Here is a 22921-nt window from a genome sequence, read left to right on the forward strand (position 1 = left end):
GAAACCCATCCTGTCACTGACCACCATCATGTGGCCCTTTTATTGGTGTTCAGTGAAAACAAGGGCTGGATCTGGCCGGGGTTTATTCCTGGAAACTCCAGGAGCTGCAGTACAGGGTGTCTCCACCTCCTTTCCATACAACCTGACCTTCAGGGGGGTTGTTTTACAGATGGAAGCACAGATCTTTTAAAGGTGGCCAGCTAAGCTCCACCCAAAATCTGCCCTAAGGTGCCATCCCAGTTAAAAGGTGGAAAGAGATCCTAAGAGTAGATTGTACTGTTGGAGGTGCCTGCACTGAGCCCCAGACTGCATGTCTTCACTGGAGTCTTTCAGCCTTCCCGTCTCCCTCACTCCAGCTCACTAGCCCTTTCTTTGCTGTGTTGACACTTGGATGGCTGTTGACAACCTGGTTGTGCTTTCCCTGGAAAGCAGAGCTGGTGGATCCCCTGCAGATGAACCCAGAGCAGCAGAACAGGGCAGAGAGCACAGACAGGCCAGCAGAGCTGCTAGAGCAGAGAAGCTTTTGCAGGGACATTAGGATTTGGGTCTCATTTGAAGGCAGGTTTTTATCTGTTGGTTTTTTGGTTGGTTGGTTGGTTGGTTGGTTGGCTTTTTTGGTTTTGTTTTGTTTTGTTTTGTTTTGTTTGGACACATTTTACTTCAATCAATTCACTTTCACTCCCCCAGCAAATGCACCCACATAAAACCAACCCACATACCTGGCTGTGGAGGACATGGTCCTGATCCCATCTCCTTCTCTGGAGATCAGCTGAGATGTTCCTAAGGTTGGAGGGCAGCAGGGCTGAGAAGGAAGCCTGGCTCTGCACTGGGGCACCATTTCCTCACCGTGCCCTGGCCCAGAGCCAGCCTGGATAAATATGTGTGGCTGCATTGCTGAACCCATGCTGGGGAGAGGGAAGCTGCCACTCTGGGTGGGGTTTCTTGCTTGTTCCCAGCACGGATGGGACCAGGAAGAGAGGGTTTCCTAAAGTAACCTCCTGCTGGGATCAGAGCCGTGTGTGTGTGTGTGTGTGTGTGTGCTCTGCCCTGGGATGTCTGCCAGCATCGAGTGGGTTTGGCCAGCAGCATCCCAGGAGAGGGTCCTAGGGAAGCAGAGGGAGGGCAGGCACTACACACAAACTCCCAGGAGAGCTCCTCTTGACACCAGATGGTTCCCTGGGAGCCTCTTTCCAGGGGCACAGAGAAAGAGAGAGGGCACTTCTACAGGGGCAGAAGCGAGGGGGAAATGAGCTGCAGATGGGCTGTGTCCATGGACAGAGCCCTGGCCCGTTGCTCAGAGACCTGAGCTGTCCACTGAGCCCCTGAGAAAAGCACGAGAAAGTGGTTGAAAATGTGGTTAGAGAAGTAGACTGATGTAAAGAGACGAATTTCTGCTGGGGTGGTGCTGCCAGTGCTGGGGGCGCAGCAGGACGGGGATGGTGGGATGTGCACTGCTGGTGTTTGCTCTCACATCTGCAGCAACATTTGCCCAGGGGAAGTGAGTTAAGGAAAGATTCGGAGATGGCACAGGGAGTAAATAATCAAAATCATGGAATGGTTTGGCTTGGGAGGGACCTTAAAGCTCATCCAGTCCCAATCCCCACCCTACCATGGTCAGGGACACCTCCTACCAGCCCAGGTTGCTCCAAGCCCCATCCAACCTTCAGCACTGCCAGGGATGGGGCAGCCACAGCTTCTCTGGGAAACCTGGGATCACCACCCTCATAGGGAAGGGCAGCATCTGACCCTGTGGACACACGGGGAGGTGACAGGGACATGACAGACACACACAGCTCCAGACTGTACTGGAGTCAGTGCTGTTCACTCTGGTCTCCCCCCAACAGAAACTGCAGCCCTTTGAGGAAAAAAACAAAACAAAACCCTTTGTCGGCTGGGTAATTAAAAAAAAAAATAAAAATCAGTCCTTTCAAGCACCCCCAGGTATTGGCCCTGAAGAGTGGAGATGGTGGCATGGGACACCTAACAACACACAAAAGTTTCACAAATGTCTTCTCATTTAGAAGGGGTGAAGGAGCCAGCAGGAACTGCTGCATCTCCTGAGGTGTTGCCTCCCACTTGCCAAAGGGCAAGTTGCCATGAGTCCATCTGAGGTTGCCCCTGCAAAGGCAGGAGGTGCCCAAATGACCCCGGAGCTGAGAGGCAGGACCGCTGGCTGTCCCCATGCACGTGCAGCCTATTCCCTTGGCTTCTGCTCCCCCCTCCCCGGCTGCAGATAGCTGGAAAATCACCCAGTACGTCCCTCCAGCACCTCTGGCTGCTTCCTGAGAAGTCAACAGAGAGATGTTTGGTGTAGGTTTTTTTGCTTTTTATTTGGCTTTATAAAATTTTGCTTTTTATGGACGGTGGTGGAAGGTGGAGCCTAGTGCTGCTGGCCGGGCTTGTTGCAGACCTGCTGGCCCATGGGCCACTTGCCTGGTGACCATGGAGGTGTCTGGAGGTTGGGGGGGGGGAAGGCAGAGCACGGGGCTGGCTGTTTCTTTAAGGTAGAAAAAGGAACTCTCTGGCTGCCAATTTGTAGAGTTTCTACCAGATACCGGTTTTCATGAGCATTTCATTTCATCTCCTCCTCTCCCCGCCACCTCCAGCCCCACCTCCTCCTCCGAAGCGGCATTTCTGCCTCCCTCTCCGTGCAGCATCTCGGAGCAGCAAGGAAACGCCGGGCTGGCACCTGCACTCACACACAGACACACACACAGACCACTCTGCAAGCACCTCTGCGGGGGAGAGGCACCTCCTGTGAGGCATCTTCCTGGGAACATCCCGGGACTCGTTGCCTCCGGGCTCCTCTGCCTCCTCCCCGGCTCTGGCTGCAGCGGCGGTACGGAGAAACTCGGCGGAGGACAGCGAGCAGCAGGGGTCCAGAGAAGGCATCCGTAGTGTCCTGGGATCCGGAGCATCCCTGGCATCCGGAGTGTCTTGGGATCCAGAGCAGCCCTGGCATCTGGAGCATCCTGATGTCCAGAGCATCCCAGCACCTGGAGTATTCTGGACATCCTGGGGTGCAGATTATTCCCTGGTCCAGCACACCTAGAGCATCCCACCATCCAGAGCATCCAGAGCATCCCATCATCCAAAGCATTCCCAGAAACCCGAAGCAGTGTCCAGGAAGGAGGAGATGCCTGGCTGCGAGTAACTGGGAAGGAAACCTCACTCCTGCTGATCAGCTCCTGGGAATGTCCCTCTGCCCCTAGTGCCAGTGAAGAGCACAAGAGGAGGAGGAGGAGAGGAGAAGGGAGGATGGACACAGAACAGGGAAAGAGGGATGGTGTTTCTCCCCTGGAGCTGGCTCTGGTGATGATCACCTAGTGCAGGTCACGTCTGGAGAAAGTCCCCTGGCTCCTCATGGAGGACAACTTGGGGCCCCCCAACTCCAGCGTGCTGGGGGAGCGCTCGTTGCTGGTGGGGAGCAGCTGGGTGGCTGCTTTCCTCTGCTTCATCATCCTCCTCACCACAGTGGGCAACTTCCTCCTCATCCTCCTCATTGTCACCCAGCGCTCCCTCCGCAACACCTCCAACTACTTCCTTGTGTCCCTCTTCATGTCCGACCTGATGGTGGGGCTGGTGGTCATGCCCCCAGCCATGCTCAACCAGCTCTACGGCCGCTGGGTACTGCGGGGTGACTTCTGCTCCCTCTGGTACTCCTTTGATGTCATGTGCTGCAGCGCATCCATCCTCAACCTCTGCATCATCAGCTTGGACCGGTACCTGCTCATCATCTCCCCCCTCAAGTACAAGCTGCGGATGACCTCCTGCAGAGCCCTCTGGCTCATCCTGGCTACCTGGACCTTGGCTGCGCTGGCCTCCTTTCTGCCCATCAAGATGGGATGGCATGAGATGGAGTTTGAGTTCCAGGCCCTGAATGTCACCTCCCCAGGGGATGACAACCAGTGCCGGCTGCTGGTCAGCTTGCCCTACGCCTTGGTGGCCTCCTGCCTCACCTTCTTTCTCCCCTCCGCCGCCATCTCCTTCACCTACTGCCGCATCCTCCTGGCAGCCCGCAAGCAGGCGGTGCAAGTGGCTTCCCTCACCTCCAATGTGGCCACGGCCACCACTGCTGATGAGACCATGCCGCAGGTAAGGTGGCCATGGCCACGTTGTTCCTTGCTCATCCCCGTGGTGTTCTTGGGGTCTTCCTGCCTTCAGGGTGGTCTCCGGGCTAGAGCCAGCAAAGGGCTTTGGCAGCCAGACCACAGGGAAGGACATTCGCCTCCCAGATGTCCTCCGAGGTGCCCTGAGTCTTGTCTGAGTGATGCTGTGCATTTAAGCTGCATCATGAGCAGAAGCAGAGAAATAAATTCAGATCCAGGCAAAAATGCTCCGTGCTGCAAAATAAATGCAACTTCACCCTCCTCTTGGCTCACATCATCCTGGAGGGTTTTAATCTTTTCTGACTTTCCACGTGTAAATCTTGGCCGTGGTGGGCGTCAGACATATGGGGGAGAAGGAGTTTAAATAATAACAACTCCCAAATTCTGGAGAGCACCTCCTTTTGAACAGCCAGCTTCTATTTTTGTTACCTGCTCTATATGGGAGCTGCAGAATACCTCCTTACTCGACTGCCTGGGTGGTTTTTAGAACAAGAACATGGCTGCACTTGTTTGTGTTTCTCCAGAAGGTAATTGCCACTAAATCCAACAGCTTTAATTCCCTGTAATGAGCTTTATTGACCTCATATCCTACAGGGAAAAGAAAAAAACAAAACAAAACAAAGCAAAACTTAATTGCCTTTAAAGACCTTGATTTTGTTTGGTTTTCTCTCTCTTTTAAGAATGGAGCCAGGACTCTCCCACCCAGCCAGCTCTCCCACCCACACTGCCATGTACCAGACTTGGGAAAGGAAAATGAGAATCAAAAAGTTAACAGACAATACCATAAAATGTTTCTTTTCCCTCCCCTGGCTGCCAGATATTGGAAAACCAGCAGAGAAAAGTAGCCCTGCAGGTTCCTCAAAGCCCCAGATCAGCTTAGGGTGAGTTGAAAACGAGGTGTCAGCCCAAGAACACTCAGGTTTCATCTTTTTAACCCAATTTTTTTCTCTTTTGGGGCAGGGAGCTGCATGGCAGTGAGGCCTCTTTGCATTACAGCAGAGGGCTGAGATGATCATTTTTGACTGCAAGTGTGGACAGAGGCCTGAGTTCTGGGGTATGGAGGCTGCAATGTTTGACATTCTGCTTTTCAAAAATATAATCAATTTGCTGCTCTAACCAGCAGTCAGAGCCACCCCTCTAGGGCACACTAAAACAGTGGATTAGGATTTTTCTATAAAAGAAGCATCTTAATGATAAAGTCCCTATTTTACATTTAAAAAAAATAATAATCAAACCTCCTCAATGTTGAGGATTTCTGTGGCTTCCTCATCCTGACTGATGGGTTGGGCATGGTGGTGTGTTCTGTCCTCTTGCACAAAGGGGATGATGGGTTTTTTGCAGGATATGCAGCACCAAGTGACAGATTTTTTTGGGTGGAGGCTGGTGCTGGTGAGCCTGGAGAGAAGCTCTTACTCATTGCCCCATCTCCTGCTGCAGGTTCCCTGTGCCCTGAGCCAGCCCATGGCCACCAGTGAGAGCAAGAGGTTCACCAACCAGCACAGCAAGAAGGCTCTGAAGGCCAGCCTGACACTGGGCATCCTCCTGGGCATGTTCTTCGTGGCCTGGCTCCCCTTCTTTGTCACCAACGTGACACAGGTGAGCACCTGTGGGGTTTTTTTTATATCAGCTTTTCAAAAGCTGTTCACTGGGTTGAAGTTCAGATGCCTGCAGGTCTTACTGAAAAGCCTCTGGGACCAAAGATGCAATTTCTCTGGGTGGTAACAGAACAAGAATGGAGGAAAAACCCTTCCAAAGGGTTTTGGAGGGTTCCTTTGAAAGGAAAATGTTGCCATGCCTGGGAAACCACTTGGGATTGGGGCTGAAGTGGGAGATGGTGCTAATCCTTGCTGTTGCCCCCCTGCCAGGCAGTCTGCAGTTGTGTCCCTGCTGGCTTCTTCGATGTCCTCACGTGGCTGGGGTACTGCAACAGCACCATGAACCCCATCATCTACCCACTCTTCATGAGGGACTTCAAGAGAGCCATGGGCAAATTCCTACCCTGCTGCCGGCACTCAGGGGAGCCTCATCCCAGCGCCATCTCCCTCTCCATGAGGAACTCCAACAGTGGAGCCCGTGCTACCACGTCCCTCAAGAATGTCCTCACCTTGCAGGCAGAGACAGACTCGGTGGAGTCTGCAGTGCTGGGGAATGAGCACAACCTGCTGCCCCCCAGCCATGGCCCCTGGGCTCTCCCAACCTCTGGCTCCTGTGAAGAGGTCAACAACCTCTTTGACACGGAGCCCCCGGACATGGACCTGCAGCACCAGCGCCTGGGCACCCCTGTGGCCTGAGTGAGGGTGTCTCAGTGGTGGGGTCACAGACCTCTGTGTGCTAGGGAGGATCCCCCAGCTGGATGGAAGCTCTCCAGAGAGATGATTTGCTGCCAGATGTCTCCCTGTCCACGCATTGCTGCTTGATGCCCTCTTCAGACACCAGGTGTGTCTCCTTGGAAAAGACGATGTCACCAAGAGCTCCTGTGGGTGGATTTCAACAGTGCAAAGCCACAGTTTACTGCGGAATCAATCTGCCTTGTTCCTCTCCCTTTCCATCCCTCCTTTGCTCACCATCACCAATCCCCTGCCCTTCTCACAGAACTGCTTCTTGTGGCCTTTTCACCTCCACTTCGTCTGAACTTCGGACTCTAGACCCAGCCTTTGTCTCCCTAAACTCAAACCAAGGCTTTTTTTTCAGCTTCCACACAGCAGATCACCTCTGTTTCACCAAGTGCATCAAGAGGAATGGTGGAAACCACATCCCATGACTCATGGACAGGAGGTTTGGGGCTGTCTCAGGTCCACAGAGCATCACACCTTGGAGCTGAAATTCCTCTCCTTCTTTGGGCTGGATCTGTCCCGGTTTCCCATGCCAGCTGTGGGTTGCAGCAGAGTGGAACCATAGTGTGGAATCACCAACAGTCTGCACTCCAGGGGATTACATTTGATGCAAAATGTTCAAGGTTGGTGTTTGGATCTTCAGTGAGGCCGTCAGTGTTCAACTTGTTTATGGCTCAATGGGTATCCTGACATCCTGACAGTAGTAAGGAAGGAGATAAGTTTCCCTTCAGCTTTTGTCCTACAGCTTCATAAAACCAGCATATGACCATCACACTTTGACAATCCACCAACTTTTAGGTGATGCCATTAGAAAATATCTTTTTTTTTTTTTTTTTCACCTTCAAGTGAGAATCTAAACGACTTTTGTCTTCTAAATGACAGTGCCAGCCCCCTGACCCTCCTTGTAGCCCTAGCAGAGAGACCAGGGAGTGATATGGTAATGTGGGCACTTGAAAACAAGCAACAACCCAACAAATGGTTTTAGCAAATTCTTCCTTAAGTGCCTTTTGGATGCAGAGATAGGTTGGGAACCAGCTGCTCTGTCCTCTACCAGCCCTGCTGCTGGTTTCTTGTCTCACGCTGATGAGTTTGTGCTCCTGAAGCTCCTGATTGTCCAGACAAAGCAGGACAAAGCATCCCCAGGATGCTGGAAGGAGGAGCCATGTGCCAAGCAAGTCTCATCAGTTTTCTTGCCACATTGCCCATGTATGTTCCAGAACTGAACAAGTGTTTTTATGACTAACTTGACATTTCTTTGCTGCAAATCCCTTTGCAGCTGAGGGCTGGTCAGTGAGAAAATGGCTGTGATGAAGGGAGGACTGAGCACAGGTTGGAATATCAATCTCTTTAATACATTTAGGCCATGCACCTGTGGACAGAGAGCTGGGGGTTGGTATCAAGAATGAAGATCAGGATGCACATCTCTCCACAGATGGATTTTTGTAAAAACATACTTGACTATAACTCCAGGTAAAAAGGAGTAGAAAAACACATGATGAACTCCAGAAGTCCAGAAGACTATTTAGGAATATAGTCAGGTCATGTAGAAGGAAAATCAGAGAGGCAAAGGCACAACAAGAACTGATACTCGCCACCTCTGTGAAAGACAACAAGAAATCCTTCTACAGATACATCAACAGCAAAAGAAGGGGCAAGGAAAACATTCATTCTGTACTGGACATGAGTGGGAATATAGTTATCAAAGATGAGGAAAAGGCTGAGGTATTTAATACCTTCTTTACCTCAGTTTTCAAAAGAAAGACAGGTTATCTTGAGGACAGATGGCTTCTGGAACTTAAAGAAGGTGGTAAGAATCTAAACAGCCCCCCTGTAATATTGAAGGACACAGTCAGTGACCTGTTGAGCTGCTTGGATCCCCACAAGTCTATGGGACCGGATGGGATTCACCCAAGGGTGATGAGGGAGCTGGCAGAAGAGCTCTCCAAGCCTCTCTCTATCATCTACCAACAGTCCTGGCTCACTGGGGACATCCCAGATGACTGGAAGTTGGCGAATGTCACGCCAATCCACAAAAAGGGCCGGAAGGAGGACCCAGGAAACTACAGGCCTGTCAGCCTGACCTCAGTGCCTGGCAGGGTTATGGAACAGATCATCCTCGGTGCAATTACACAGCACCTGCAGGATGGGCAAGGGATCAGACCCAGCCAGCACGGGTTTAGAAAGAGAAGGTCCTGCCTAACCAACCTGATCTCCTTTTATGATCAGGTGACCCGTCTGGTGGATGAGGGGAAGGCAGTGGACGTGGTCTACCTGGACTTCAGCAAAGCCTTTGACACCGTCTCCCACAGCATTCTCCTGAAAAAGCTGTCTGCCCGCAGCTTGGACAGGAGCACCCTGTGCTGGGTTAAAAACTGGCTGGAAGGCCGGGCCCAGAGAGTGATGGTGAATGGGGCTGCATCCAGTTGGCGGCCGGTCACCAGTGGTGTCCCCCAGGGAACAGTGTTGGGCCCAGTACTGTTTAATATCTTTATCGATGACTTGGATGAGGGGATTGAGTCCATCATCAGCAAATTCGCAGACGACACCAAGCTGGGAGGAAGTGTGGACCAGCCAGAAGGCAGGAGGGCTCTGCAGAGGGACCTGGACAGACTGGAGAGTTGGGCTGATTCCAACGGGATGAGGTTCAACACGGCCAAGTGTCAGGTCCTGCACTTTGGCCACAACAACCCCATGCAGCGCTACAGGCTGGGCACAGAGTGGTTGGAGAGCAGCCAGGCAGAAAGGGACCTGGGAGTCTGGATTGACAGGAAGCTGAACATGAGCCAGCAGTGTGCCCAGGTGGCCAAGAAGGCCAATGGCATCCTGGCCTGTATCAGGAACAGCGTCGCCAACAGGTCCAAGGAAGTGATTCTGCCCCTGTACTCAGCCCTGGTGAGGCCACACCTCGAGTACTGTGTCCAGTTCTGGGCCCCTCAGTTCAGGAAGGATATCGAGGTCCTGGAACAGGTCCAAAGGAGGGCAACCAGGCTGGTGAAGGGACTCGAGCACAGGCCCTATGAAGAGAGGCTGAGAGAGCTGGGGCTGTTCAGCCTGAAGAAGAGGAGGCTCAGGGGAGACCTCGTCGCTCTCTACAACTACCTGAAAGGAGGAGCCAGGTGGGAGTTGGTCTCTTTTCCCAGACGACTTTCAACAAGACAAGAGGACACAGTCTTAAGCTGTGCCCGGGGAGATTTAGGCTGGATATCAGAAAGAATTTTTTTACGGAGAGGGTGATCAGGCAATGGAATGGACTGCCCGGTGAGGTGGTGGATTCTCCATCCCTAGAGACATTTAAAAAGAGACTGGATGTGGCACTCAGTGCCATGGTCTAGCAACCGCACTGGTGGGTCAAGGGTTGGACTTGATGATCTCTGAGGTCCCTTCCAACCCAGCTAATTCTATGATTCTATGATTCTATGAAGACACAGGCTCCAGCAGATGGACAAAGAGAGGCCACTTCTTTCAGCCAGAAGTTCAGAAACAGCAACAGTGACTCTCTTCTCATCTTCTTTGTGATGAAGCATTTGCTTGGGGAGAAATCCTCTGCATGAGGTGGGGAAATTGTATCCCTTTCCTCCAGCCAACAGCATCGACCTTGACCAGCAACACAGGCCTGACACAGCCTGGCTGAGAAGTCCCCATGGCTCTGCAGTGAGGAACCACTTGAGATGGGACCTGAGCAGGTCTGAGCACCCCTTAGAATCAGGGAATTTGGAACAGCCAGGCACTGTACCCAAAGCTGCAGTGTATCACCAGGTGAGACAGCACCCCCAGAGCAGCCACATTTTTCATTTGATGAGAAATAACCTGCAGGTGAGGTCTGCAGAAAGACGGGGAAAGAGAGGAGAGGGCTTATTACACTAGCTGCTGGGGTGAGAAGGGGAGGGGAGGATTCTGAGTGAAACAAAATCAGAGGCTGCAATCTCACTGTTTTCAATGAGACCTTCCCAACCTGGATGTGGGGAGGTGTTTGTATCAGCTGGCACTTGTTCGAAATAAAGACCAGAGAGGTGTTCTTCAAAGGGGGTTAATCCTCTTGCCATGTGCCTGTTAGGTATATATTCTGGGGCTTAGAGGCAAAATAGGCCAGAAAAGGCCCTTTTGTGCAAGATGGGGATCACTCCCATATGGTTCTGGAGCATTCTGTGTGGCAGGGGATGTAAAGCAGGGCCCCTCCTCTGGTTTGAAGCTGAGAGAGAAGACAGCAGACACCAATTGGCTTTTATGGAAGGAGGTGGAAATCAAACAGATCTGTGTTTATCCTGTGCCAAGTATCAGTTTTATTCTAAGCCAACTAAAAATAAGTCTAGGGGAGGCTTTTAAGGCTGGAGAAGTGTGTGGGACACAAAATGAAAGTCTCTGAGGGTTGCTGGCTTGCAAGGCCTGGAAGGAAGTTCCACAAAATAATAAATCCTAAAACCCCCCCCACTTTGTTCCTTTTGCTGTCTTTCCACCCAGGGCCTCAAAGCATGTTTCTAAGAGCAGAGAGGCCTTGAATACTCCTTGACCTCAGCTTGCAGACAGGGAACAGTCCTGAGGACTGGGAAGTGCCCCAGCCCTGGCAGCAAACTGGCAGCAGACAGAGGAGAGGAGCCAGGCAGCTGGAGCCTTCTGCCCCCTCCCTGTTCACCAAAGCCAGAACAGGGATGCTGAGATGTGCAGAGCTGGGCAGCCAGAGCCTGCAACACACCTGTTCACCCGAGAACCAAAAACCAAACTAGTGGAAACACCTGCTGGTGGAAAACTGGTTTTAATGTCCTACTAATGAGCCCTTCTTCATGACAGGCTTAAAAATACCCACAGAGCCACCTGCTTTCCTAGGAGTGACATAGCAGAGGCACAGCCCCTCAATGGTGACAGCTGCTTCCCTCCAGAACAAACCCAGGAGGGTAGTGGCACTGCTTCCTGAGAAGCAGCACTGATTCAGGCAGGAGTCAGCCCCTTCTCATCTGTGGGTGATGCTGTGGGTGGCTGCTCTGAAAGGTTTGATAGAGTGACACACTCCAGACTCTGAAAACTGCAGCTACAGCTCTGTCAGCTCAACCAACAGCTCCTTTGGGAATCCCAGTGCAATGGGCAGTGCTTTGACAGCAATTTTAGAGTTGGCTGAGCACCACTGCCCAACATGAAGAGCTCTAATCCACACCTTCACCTGCTGCCTGTTCCCTGCTCTGTGCATAGTCTGGGCAGGGGAGCAAGGTTCCTCCCTGGAGGCAGCTGGGAGAATCCTGGTGGTGAGTGTGGATGGCTGGGAGAGCCTCAACATCAGCTACATCCTCCTCTTGCACCGAGTTTGCCTCTTTCCCAGTCTGGCTGCCTGCTGCCTGTTGGGATTTCTTGGATAGAGGGAAGGAAAGACCACTGCTGCCCTTCTCTTCCAGATGGCTGTCCTTGGTTTTAATGCCCACAGCTTTTAGGATGATATCCATTTGCTTCATGTAGTCCAGGTGGCTGTTTACCTGCAAGCAATGAGTAATGTTAGTGGAGAGGCTGCAGGGAACCTGGCTCCATCAAGTCCTGTGAGACTTGGGTTTGGATCTGGAAGGCTGAAAGAATGAGGCCCGGAAAGAGCAGCTGCCCATTCAATAACCTGAGCTGGTTGCACCCTGCATGGCACTCACTGCTGCAGGGGTTGCTTTTCCTCTCACAGATAAGTTTGTCAATGCTTGGATATTGCTGAGTTACAAACCCCCAGATTCTGGGTGCCACGAGGGTAAGAGAGGAGTTGACCTGCCATGGTAAGAGACACCCAGGTAAGGGCAAGACAAGTTGTCTTAGTTCCCCTCCCTGTTGTCTGTTACATCACGTGTCCTCCTGCTGCCTTAGCTCCCTTGTAAAAACAAAGATTATCTTATTTAAATTAGGCTATAGTCATTAAATCTCATCACAGCTACCAGGCGTGTTACAGCTCTTGGCTGGAAGCTGCACTGACCATATAAAACTGGGAGCCTGAGAGTAATGGGTTCATAAACCAAATTAAAATCAACAATACATGCAAAATCCCACATGCTTTTCTTGTAAAGTGATTTCCAACATAAGATAAACCCTCCTGAGATGGATGTTGGAACCCACCCTTCCAGCCAGGGCACAGGAGGGAGAGGAAAAACTCCACTGCAGGGTTTTGTTAGTCTACCTGGCTGGAAAGGCAGAACCTGCCCTCTCTGTTTCAGGGGTCCTGTGCAAGCTCAGTGTTTGCAGTAAGGACAGGCAGGATCCTCCTGGAGACCAGCCTGCAGCTGCCCTGTGCTCACAGCATCACCAGGTGGACTGAGAGTGGGATTTCCTCTGGAGAGAAAAGTGGGGATGGGGGGGGGAAATGGGGCAAGGCTGTTTGGATGCTACACCAGGAGATCCTGTGATTCAGGGGTGTGATTTGCTTCCTAAGATATTTTAGGGTATCTTTGCTAAATTCTAATTTAAATCCCTCCTGACCCAGCCAGAAGGCTGCTGTATGCAATGCTGCCACTTATTTCCCCTAATCTTGCAACTAATTAGGGCATTTTCACAGCAGGGAATCCCCAACATCACAGTCCCAGGTTTCCTGCTTCCCAGATTTGCGTGCAAGGGCCCCAGGAAGGGGTTGTCTGCTCGTGGGAGAGGGTGAGAGCTGAGAAACCCAGAGCTGGGCTCTGCTCAGCTCCCTGCTGGCTCCATCAGTTCCTCCTGACCAGCACACCTCTCCCCAAACTTAAAGCAAACTTCTTCTCTTGCACGGGCAACATTCAAACCTCTGAGTTGTTGGGTTTTTTTGAGTGGTAACATTTGAATGCTTTTTAGGACTTGGAGCAAAATGGAGGATTTAATTAGCACATTAGTAATGCAATATGCAACTTGAATCAGTCCAGATGGCTCGACAGGCTCTTGATGTTTTGAACAGATTAGTTAATTAAAATAACTACTAAAGGACTAATGGGCTGGCTGTTAAGATGTGTGTGTTGGTTCTCTGAAAAGGGGAAGAACCTTTTGCTGCACAGCAAGGGGTGCTGGGGGCTAAGGAAAGAAAGGTGCTCAGGGCTAGGTGAGGTGGGGAGAAACAAGACGGAAATGGGTGTCCAGGGAGGATATCTTTTCTGCTGTATTCTGAAAACTCTACAGTCATCACAACCCCCCTTCCCTGCTCAGGGCCTGGGGATTTCCCAGCCAGTTGTATCACTTGGTCATTAGTTAGACAGAACAAATTCCCTCTCTAAGGACTCAGTGTTCTTAACTCCTCAGGATCCTGCATCCTCCACTAAAATAATAGGGAATTCGTCTTCCTCCAGCACCAGGAGACACACAGAGCACTCTGAAGAGCTGAGCCTTGCCTGATGCAGCTACAAGAGAAGCTGAAAACTCCTGAAAGTCCATCCCGTGCCACAGATCTGCTAATGCCACCAAATCTCTCAAAAAATCCTCACTTCTGTTTCCAGAAGAGCCCAGGGGAGGATTCCAGACCAATACAAGTTCTGAGAAGCGTAAGAGGACGTAGGACTTGTTGTTGCTGTACTGTGTGTATTGGGACATGAAGTACTGAGCCATCACCAAAAGAACAGTGAACAAATTGTCTTGCCACTTTTTTGCCATCCTGGGGGGAAAATTCAGCAATTCCACCTCTCAAAAGCCCCTTTTTAGTCTGAAAAACCGAATTTCTCCACTGGGCAGGATGTGCTGGAGAAGAGATGGGAACATCTTAACATAAGGGACAAGAAAAACTTTAGAGGGAAAGAAAGGATTGCTTGAGTATTTGTCATAACAAAGTTCAGGGAGAATTTAAAAGCAAATGGAATAGAAAAGTCTGCTTGCAACCAAAACAAATAATATTTATGCTTGTTATAAGGAAATGAAAGCAGTGGGGTAGGTTTATCTTTGTGCTTAGGTGACTTCTCCCCCATTGTAGCTGGTTTTATGGTTGCTTTGACTCACTGGAAAACACAAGCTAGCTGCCTGGATCACTAGCTTGGCTGCAGCACCAGGCCAAAGACCTATTTACTCCAAAGATCTCCAAAGCCACCATTGCTCAGGTGGCTGCATTGCTCAGCTGGAAGGAGCTGCCAGTTCAGAAAGTCTGGAAAGGTTTTTAAGTCCAAATCCACCCCAAGGCATAAAAAAATGTCACTGAGCCTAATTAGCTGCATCTCTTAAAATAAATTGCAGTCTTTTTATTTGGTATAGTAAGTGCCTCTGGTTATGGGGTGGTAAAACCACAACTGATGGGAGCTTTTAAAACAAATAATGCCACCCCTGGGCCTGCATCCAACCCTCTGGTGGTGGCTGCACCCAAGGAGCTGTGAGCTCTGCAGCACAGATGCAGCTCTCCCTGTTTGTGACAGCAGCTCCAGGTGGAGAGGGACAGGAGACAGGAAGCAGTGTGTCTGAGAAGACACAACCATCAGCAGTGACTACACAGCTCTCCCCAGCAGCCATCAGCTGGTGCTACCTCCACAGCTCCACTCAGTTGGTTTTCCCCAGCATTGTGAAAGAACTGACCCAGCATCACCACAGGATCCATCCATGAAGATCAGCTCTTCAGGAGAGAGGAAGAACCCTGACTTCTTTCAGGTTTTGAGCTACAGGATCCCAAGGTGTACTCTGTAGCCCAGAGGGGATGCCTGGGGAGCTGCCAACTGGTGGACTTGAGAGAAAGGACACTTGGTACACTTCTGGCTCTGCCATGGACCCATCTGAGCACTGGCAAGACTGCCACGACCCTGGCTATTACAGTGACATTACTCTGCTTGACATGGCTCATTCCAGAGCCAACTGTTTCCCTGCCCAGATCCTGCCCAGCTTCCCTCAAGAAGATCTCTACTGATCCCAAGGTGCCAGTGCAAGGAGCACACAGTGGCTCCAGACCCTGGGTCAGCTCTCAAAGCTGTTTGCTCTGCAGGGTGTAGCTTATGAGAGCTCTGCTGGAAGTCCCTTGGCCCCTGTGGTACCTGCAGGGAGGGATAAAGGTTGGGCTCTGCCTTCCTCCTTGACCAAACATCCTATGGACTGAAGACTATCCTGTGGATTGGAGAATTACAGAGGAGCAAGGGGGAATGCAGCAGGAGCAGAGAATACACAGGGACTCTGCAAGCTGCAGGAACTCAGGTTATTAAGACAGCTGAGAATGTCACCTCTTTGATTTGTTTTGAGCCATTCACATCCAAAGAACAATTTTATCAGGCAGGAAAAAATACCCTCAACATAAAATGCCCCTCCAGAGCTTTGTTATTTCAGCAGGAGCAGTAATGACTGCCTTGGAGGGCAGGATTCAGGATTCCCTTTTGACAAATACTGTCTGTTTTAATAGAAAAACAATTGGGTTTTGGGTTTTTTTGGAGGGTGAGAAGAGTTAATAGAGTGAGCAGCAGTTCCTGCAGCTCAGATAATAATCACACCTCACTTCCCAGCCCTTTTTCCCCCTGGTGTGTCAGGCACTGTGTGTACATGCATCATGAAATGCAAACTGCCTCCGGGTGGCACATCCCAACGGAGCCAGCTCAGCAGCTTTGGTTCCTGCCAGTTCAGCTCTTGGGTTTACTCTCCTTTTCCAACGGTGGCAGAGAAATCTGTAATCCAGGAAGTGAACTGGAGTGCAGCTGGGAAAGCAACCACCAGCCTGTAATTCTACCCCAGTGTTGGGGTAGAATTGGTAAAGAAGCAAAGAAACTCAAATGTCATTTTTGCTTTCAAAAAAAAATCCTCTGTTCTTGATAGTGCCTCTGAATCCACACAGCCCTACTCTACCAGATGGTGGCAAAGACTGATAGATTTGAGGACTGCTGAGCTCTGCCAGGTTATCACTCAAAATGCAGCCACCTTTGCTAAGCTGGCAGGTTCCTCTGGTCAGATTTGTTCCCACATGTCAGTGTAAGTCTTAACTCAGAATGCCAGGTATGTCTTGTATAATAGAGGGCATTCAGCCTGGCAGAAAATGTTCCATTTATTCTCCACAGTTTTCTGGAAGCTTCCAGCAAAGATATAATGCTACTTGGGCAGCGGAATACGGATGGACCTGGCAGAGCCAGTTGTCCCAGAGAGAACCAGAAGAACATTAAACAAACCTGAAAGAGGCTGAAATTAAGTTAAAATAGAAACAAAATTCTTCTCTTTCAGTTCTTAGAAAATAGCATTTCTCAAAAGTAAGGACAATGAACACATCTATCAATTGAGAAGTTGGGATTTAAGTGTATTTATTAAAAAATGTGAATTTGCATTAAGTCTTCCCTTGCACTGTAGGTATACCCTGAGCATTAGCAGTCCTGGCTGCCAGCAGAGGAGAAGCTAATTAGAGGATATCAGAGGAAAACTTTAGAGGGCTGAATTAATCTTGAAAATGCTGTCAATGTCATTTGCATTATTCCTCTTTAACATTTCTATTTCTACTCTGAAAAACTGACAGAATAAAGCTTGTAGCACAATTCAGCTGAAGCTTGGCTGCTCCATCATCCCTTCACACCATCACAATGCTTGTGCATGGAACAAGTCTCTCCATTCTTATTTTCTTCCTTGTTTTAAAACTAACTTCACCAGGAAAAATTTTTTCTTTAATTATAGTGATGTTTCTTAAGACAGGCTGTAATTTTTGCCTGTAATCACTTTTCAGCCCTGACTTACTGATCAAGTCATTCTCACCTCTGGGAAGACAACTGATGGACATTACCCTCAGCCAGCATCCAGCCCAATATCACACCAAGGTTCCTTTCTCCAAGGACTTTTTCCATCAAACTTTGCTATGTTTTGTGTAAACATGCTGATGTGGACAGTTCTGAGTGAAAACTGTTTCTCTTGATGATGAAATCTGCCAGCTCAATTTACCAACTGCAAGAGGATGATGGTGAGGAGGAAAATACAGAATCTAACAAGACAACAGAGGAAGTTAAAGGAGGAAAATAAATTTTGGAAGTGTGAAGCCCTAAGGGGTGAGACAGAGAGCAGCTGTACATGAGTGACAGCGGGCAGGACAAAGTTAGGAAGAGGGAGCTTCATAAATTCTGAATTAATAAGAGAGCCCTTGAAAGAGTTTCAAGGGAAACACCCTGCACACCAAGGCCACAGCTGAAACCTATAGCTGCTTCCATCAGTTTTTCAACTGTTTGTGGAGCTGCTGATGATTCTTTTTTTTTTGCTGGTGCTCTCCCTGATGACTGCTAGAAGTGGAATCAGTTCTTTTCTTTAGCTATTAGATTGTGTCTGAACACCCAAGAGCCTTTCCAAATATATCAAAGTTGCACAACATGCTTTTAAGGTGACTATAATAAAATCCTTATTTTTCAGTGCTATTCCAAGTGGAAATTATTTAAATTAGATGATATGGAGAATGTTCTAAGAGGCCCAGAATAAACTGTGCATCTGATTATCACTGGGGGAATAATTTGAACATAATCCCTTGGGCCTCAGAAGAAAAGAGATCCCCCAAAATAAAGACTGGATTGATAAATCAAACTGCAGTGTTCCTAAAAATAGCTCAGGGGGCCCAGATATTTGACATTATAAACTAATGTATCCACTAGTGACCCAAAATATTTGCTGTATCGATCACGCCAGGATTATGGAGAATATTTCAAGAGTCCAGATGAAAACAGTGAGATGAAATGCACTCTCCATAACTGGGATGATACAACAGGACCTGCTTGCAGCAGTGGATGACTCCTTCCCTCTAGCATTCTAACAGACTGATTGCCCTTCTGGGGATACACAAAATTTGGCAGCTGAAATCTTGCCACCTTTGTGGTTTTTAAACCACCTTCTCAGCTCACCTCCACAAACCAAGATCACTTTTGATTAACTAAGGGAATTTTTGCCCTCTTTGAGGACAAAATAACTGTTCTCAGTTTATCCATGCTTTCATCTCCCTCAGGAGTTGATGGTAATGATGTATCTGGGCATTTAGAAAGTTTCAACAGCTATGGTGCAGGGCAACTCCATAGAACCATAGAATTGGCTGGGTTGGAAGGGACCTCAGAGATCATCAAGTCCAACCCTTGATCCACTACCACTGCAGTTCCCAGCCCATGGCACTGAGTGCCACATCCAGTCTCTTTCTAAATATCTCCAGGGATGGAGAATCCACCCCTTCCCTGGGCAGCCCATTCCAATGGCTGATCACCCTCTCCGTAAAGAAATTCTTTCTAATGTCCAACCTAAACCTCCCCCGGCACAACTTGAGACCTCTTGTGCCCTCTTGTCTTGCTGAGAGTTGCCTGGGAAAAGAGCCCAACCCCCCCCTGGCTCCAACCTCCTTTCAGGGAGTTGTAGAGAGTGATGAGGTCTCCCCTGAGCCTCCTCTTCTCCAGGCTGAACAGCCCCAGCTCCCTCAGCCTCTCCTCATAGGATCTGTGCTCGAGTCCCTTCACCAGCCTAGTTGCCCTCCTTTGGTCCTGCTCCAGGACCTCAATCTCCTTCCTGAACTGAGGGGCCCAGAACTGGACACAGGACTCAAGCTGTGGCCTCACCAGCGCTGAGCACAGGGACAGAATCACTTCCTTGGACCTGTTGGCGACGCTGTTCCTGATACAGGCCAGGATGCCATTGGCCTTCTTGGCCACCTGGGCACACTGCTGGCTCATGTTCAGCTTCCTGTCAATCCAGACTCCCAGGTCCCTCTCTGTCTGGCTGCTCTCCAACCACTCTGTGCCCAGCCTGGAGCTCCCCATGGGGTTGTTGTGGCCAAAGTGCAGGACCTGGCACTTGGCTTGTTGAACCTCATCCCATTGGAATCAGCCCAACTCTCCAGTTGCTCCAGTAACTTCACTCCTTAGCAACATAATTTCCTACAAATCCATCCCACCAGGACCAGCAGCATGTTTTAAGACTTTGCCTGAGTGTCACTGGGGCAGCAAGCAGTGACGGGCTCCATGGTATTTCAGCTACATCCAGCTAGTATGAATGCTGTTGTAACTGCAAGAGCTCAAACACATTAACTAAAAACTGCACCACAGGAGAAAACCTCATGCAGGCAGTGTGCCAGCTAAGTCAGTCTTCCCCCTCATTAACACTTTTAATTGGATGCTGCAACTGCATTTGCTTGCTGCCTTCACTGAAGAGGTCAGAACCAAAGCTCCACACAGAACACAAAAATTAGACAGGATTAGCCTTCATGGTCCAACCGAGGAGAGAGAAAGCTAAATTCTCTATCCTCACTTCACCTTCCTGTGCTCTGTGTAACCACTTGTTAGAATCAAACATCATTAACATCACTTGGAAAACTCCCACTGCTTTTGCTGGCAGTTGTGCTGGAGAAAGGTCTGCATGATCATAGAACAGAATCATAGCATGGGTTGGGTTGAAAGGAACCTTAAAGCTCATTTGGTTCCACTCCCCCTGCCATGTAGAGGGACACCTCCCACCAGCTCAGGGTGCTCCAAGCCCCATCCAACCTTCAAGACTGACTGGGACGGGGCAGCCACAGCTTCCTTGGGCAACTTGGAAGGGTGTCACCAGCTTCAAATTAAAGAATTTCTCCCCAGTGTTTAACCCAAACCTCCCCTCTCCAAGTTTTAACCCATTTCCCTTGTCCTCTCCCTACCCCCCTGTGTCCAAAGCCCTCCCCCAGCTTTCTTGTAGCCCCTTCAGATATTGGAAGGTTGCTCTGAGCTCACCTGGGAGCCTCCTCTTCTCCAGGCTGAACAATCCCAATCCCTCAGCCTGGCTTCATATGGCTGTGATGGGGATAGCTGTTTGCAAAGGCAACAGCTACAAGCCTGCTCACTGCAAAGCTTTCAAGAACAGAGCCTGCAGCTCCTGGCTTTGTAAGAACAGGCTTGGTCTCAAATGCAAAGTGCTCTAATGTGTGGAGGGATAAGAGAAAATCTGTTAATGGTGTAAGTGATGCAAATTGTATAGACTCCATGGGAGAAAGGTGTAATGGTGTCAAAACTTTGCTGGTTGCTCAAGTGGAACAGCAAATTTCCTGTGTGGAATGGTATTAGATGTAAACATAAAGGACCTGTGAACCTTTATGGGAGGTAGCACTTGGTAATCTCAGCTTTCTTGAAGGAAGGGTGCAGTCCCAGAAATTCAGCTCTGCCCAGGTTCTTTGGTGTGTCCAAACACTGTACACATTGGAACAGATGCTGTGGAAACCCACCAGGAAATGATACCTATGTTCCAGGCAGAGTGGAGGAAATGGGGAAATTGCTGCTGGAAATCTGCAGGAAGGCCACAATGCCAGAGCACCATGGTGCTTCTGAGTGGCAGTGCCTATGTAGACTCTGAAATGCCGAGAAATAAAAGATCAAGGAGAGCTATCAAATGGTTCTCCCTGCCTTTCAGAAGGAGGGAAATACCCTCAGCCTTCTGAAGAACGCATTAAGCTCAAGTAATACATCTATATGGAAGCAAGGAGAAGCAATAATGGCCTTTGAGGATTTTGTCTGCCACAAAGCAAATACAAACTGCGAGTTACAAATGGCTCCATTTGCACTTTCTTGCAGGAGCTTTTTCAGCTTCTTTCTCTGTTCCAACATAGACATCACCAGCACCCTTTGCTTGCATCTCAATTGGCAGAATGTATTTATGATGTGTTTAAAGTGTGATTCTCAGACCTCCCAAATGAACAGCAAGAAGGATCACAGAAAACTAACCCTGATGACAGGGTTGTAGGGACACAGGAGGAGGATAAAAATGATCCCGGTGACCTTATAGCCCAGCAGACAAATTGATTTTTTTCTACAAAGACTTGGATGTGCCGCAGATGCGTGAAATGCTCCTCATACTCCTTCGAGCCACTCTCTAAAGCCAAGTTCTGCTCTGAGCTCTTGCTCTTCTGATCCTGGTAATGCCTGGCACCGCGGGAGGTGGCACTGCTCATTTGAAACAAGTGAAACAAAGGTGTAATGAGACACAGGCAACCTTTTGCCTTTTGAACTCCCCAGGGTTCTTAATTAATCCACATTTTGTAACCCTAACTAATTGTTCGCTGTAAGACATAGGAATAAGGGGACTGGGGTGGGTGGGTGGGTTGGAAAGCAACCCACAGTTTAATGCATTTTGGGAAAAAAGCCTGGCTGACAGAAGTGCCAGATCTGTTGGATTTCACAAAATTCAGACTTATTATCTGATTATGGTATTTATGTGTGCTGGCTGAAGGCCAGACTGCTTTGAGTCTGTTTCCCTTCCCTTTTAATAGGAATACTGGGCCCTTCTTCTGAGAGAGCTTTTGGAAAGAGACATCAGTTATTCTTGGTTTGTAATCACTGTCAGAGAGCTTTCCCACTGCTCAGTTACAGCAGCAGAGAAAAGGAGAGGGGAAAAAGCTTTTGAGGTATCTCAGAGGGGAAAAAGCAAAGGTTTGCTGACTATGATAGAGATTACTCTAAAAGCAGCTCTGCTTATTTGCCTTCTGTTGTGCAGAGGTGCTGCAGGAGCAGAACATGGCTGTGAAATGAAATGAAAATGCATCAGCATGTTTTTCTCATTTTATTTTACCATTGCATGCCTGCTCTGGAGAAAACAGCACCTTGGATCTTTAGCCTGCTGGCTGTAAAGAGCATGGCTCTGGCACTCCAGGGGTTGTCACAAGGTCTACTCTCCACTGCTGTTGCCTTTAGAGGAATTTGTGAGCCCCAGAAGCTTGCAGGGAGCTGCCATCCACAGAATGTGTTGATGAAGAATCAGAAAAGAAGAATTTAGCTGCCCTCAAAAACTTGGGAAAGGAAGGAGTTTTAAAGTCACTGCAAAATTCAATCATAATGTAGAGATCTGTAAGAGAATTTTCACATTGGACTAAGGATAAAACAGTACTGACTGCTGCAATAATTACCATGATTCATGCTCTCTACTACACTTCCAGCCATCCATTCCTACTGCCCCCAAGCCTGTAAGTTCATCCCTGGTTCCTGCTGTGGTAAAACTGCCCAGATAAACTCAAGTACCTCTCCTTGACTTGTAAGCCTCCATGAAAATGCTCTGCCTACATTCCAACTCTGAGTATTCCTGTAATATTCAAATGTTAATGCAAAATGTAATCTCCAGTATCCCATCTGAACAAACAGCAATCAGTCTAATATACTACAGCTCAATTACTTCCTTGGTCTCTCTAACAGGTGCTGTCAAATAAATCTACTGAATAAATCAGTCCCACTGTAACCTTTAGGAAGGATTTTATAACTGCATTTGTTGAGTGGGAGGACATTTTTCTCTCATTTTTTTTTTACTGTCAGTCAGATAAAAAGCACACTAATCAAGAGAGACACACTAAATGCCTTGGGGGTGAACTCCTGTTTATACTGAGGTCTCTTAGTCCTCCACTCATTGGAGGATTCTGATGTTACCACACCAAAGAGAACCAAACCCTGTGGATCCAGTCTGGGTTCACCATGGGGGGACTGGGAGAAGCCTAAAATACTGAGGTTGTCTGCATAATATTTTCACACAGAGCCTTTGCATCCTCTATTCTTTCTTCTTCTAGCACAGCTTGTCCTTTCTTATTCCTAGTAGAAGACTTCCAGGGACCTCCAGCAAGGGCATCTGCAAGTCCCCATTATAGAACATATCTCTATATAAATTTCTGTT

The 22921-nt window shown here is 49.1% G+C and overlaps 2 protein-coding genes across 5 annotated transcripts in view; one reads left to right on the forward strand and one right to left on the reverse strand.

Moving 5' to 3' along the window:
- Nucleotides 1-2468: 2468 nt before the first annotated feature.
- Nucleotides 2469-7128, forward strand: HTR6 (5-hydroxytryptamine receptor 6). Its single transcript, XM_071767243.1, has 4 exons — nucleotides 2469-4095; nucleotides 5547-5705; nucleotides 5975-6589; nucleotides 6801-7128. The coding sequence occupies exons 1-3, from the start codon at nucleotides 3364-3366 to the stop codon at nucleotides 6398-6400; spliced, it is 1317 nt and encodes a 438-aa protein (XP_071623344.1). The 5' UTR covers nucleotides 2469-3363; the 3' UTR covers nucleotides 6401-6589; nucleotides 6801-7128.
- A 4048-nt stretch (nucleotides 7129-11176) lies between these two features.
- The window catches only part of TMCO4 (transmembrane and coiled-coil domains 4), a 39469-nt gene continuing 27724 nt past the window's right edge, over nucleotides 11177-22921 (reverse strand). For 3 of the 4 annotated variants that reach the window (XM_071767389.1, XM_071767390.1, XM_071767388.1), the window contains one exon: nucleotides 11177-11901. In XM_071767389.1, the coding sequence (XP_071623490.1) occupies nucleotides 11578-11901 (324 nt within the window). In that variant the 3' untranslated portion in view covers nucleotides 11177-11577. Of the gene's footprint in view, nucleotides 11902-21811; nucleotides 22053-22921 lie in introns of those variants that run through there. The other variant, XM_071767391.1, reaches the window with a different exon arrangement.

Source organism: Heliangelus exortis, chromosome 23 (assembly GCF_036169615.1).
Source record: "Heliangelus exortis chromosome 23, bHelExo1.hap1, whole genome shotgun sequence".
Lineage (NCBI taxonomy): Eukaryota > Metazoa > Chordata > Aves > Apodiformes > Trochilidae > Heliangelus > Heliangelus exortis.

Coding starts and splice junctions, on each gene's coding strand:
- HTR6 (XM_071767243.1), top strand. CDS start 3,364: ATGGAGGACAACTTGGGGCCCCCCAACTCCAGCGTGCTGGGGGAGCGC. Junction 4,096..5,546: donor CTGATGAGACCATGCCGCAG/GTAAGGTGGCCA, acceptor CTCCTGCTGCAG/GTTCCCTGTGCCCTGAGCCA. Junction 5,706..5,974: donor TTGTCACCAACGTGACACAG/GTGAGCACCTGT, acceptor CCCCCCTGCCAG/GCAGTCTGCAGTTGTGTCCC.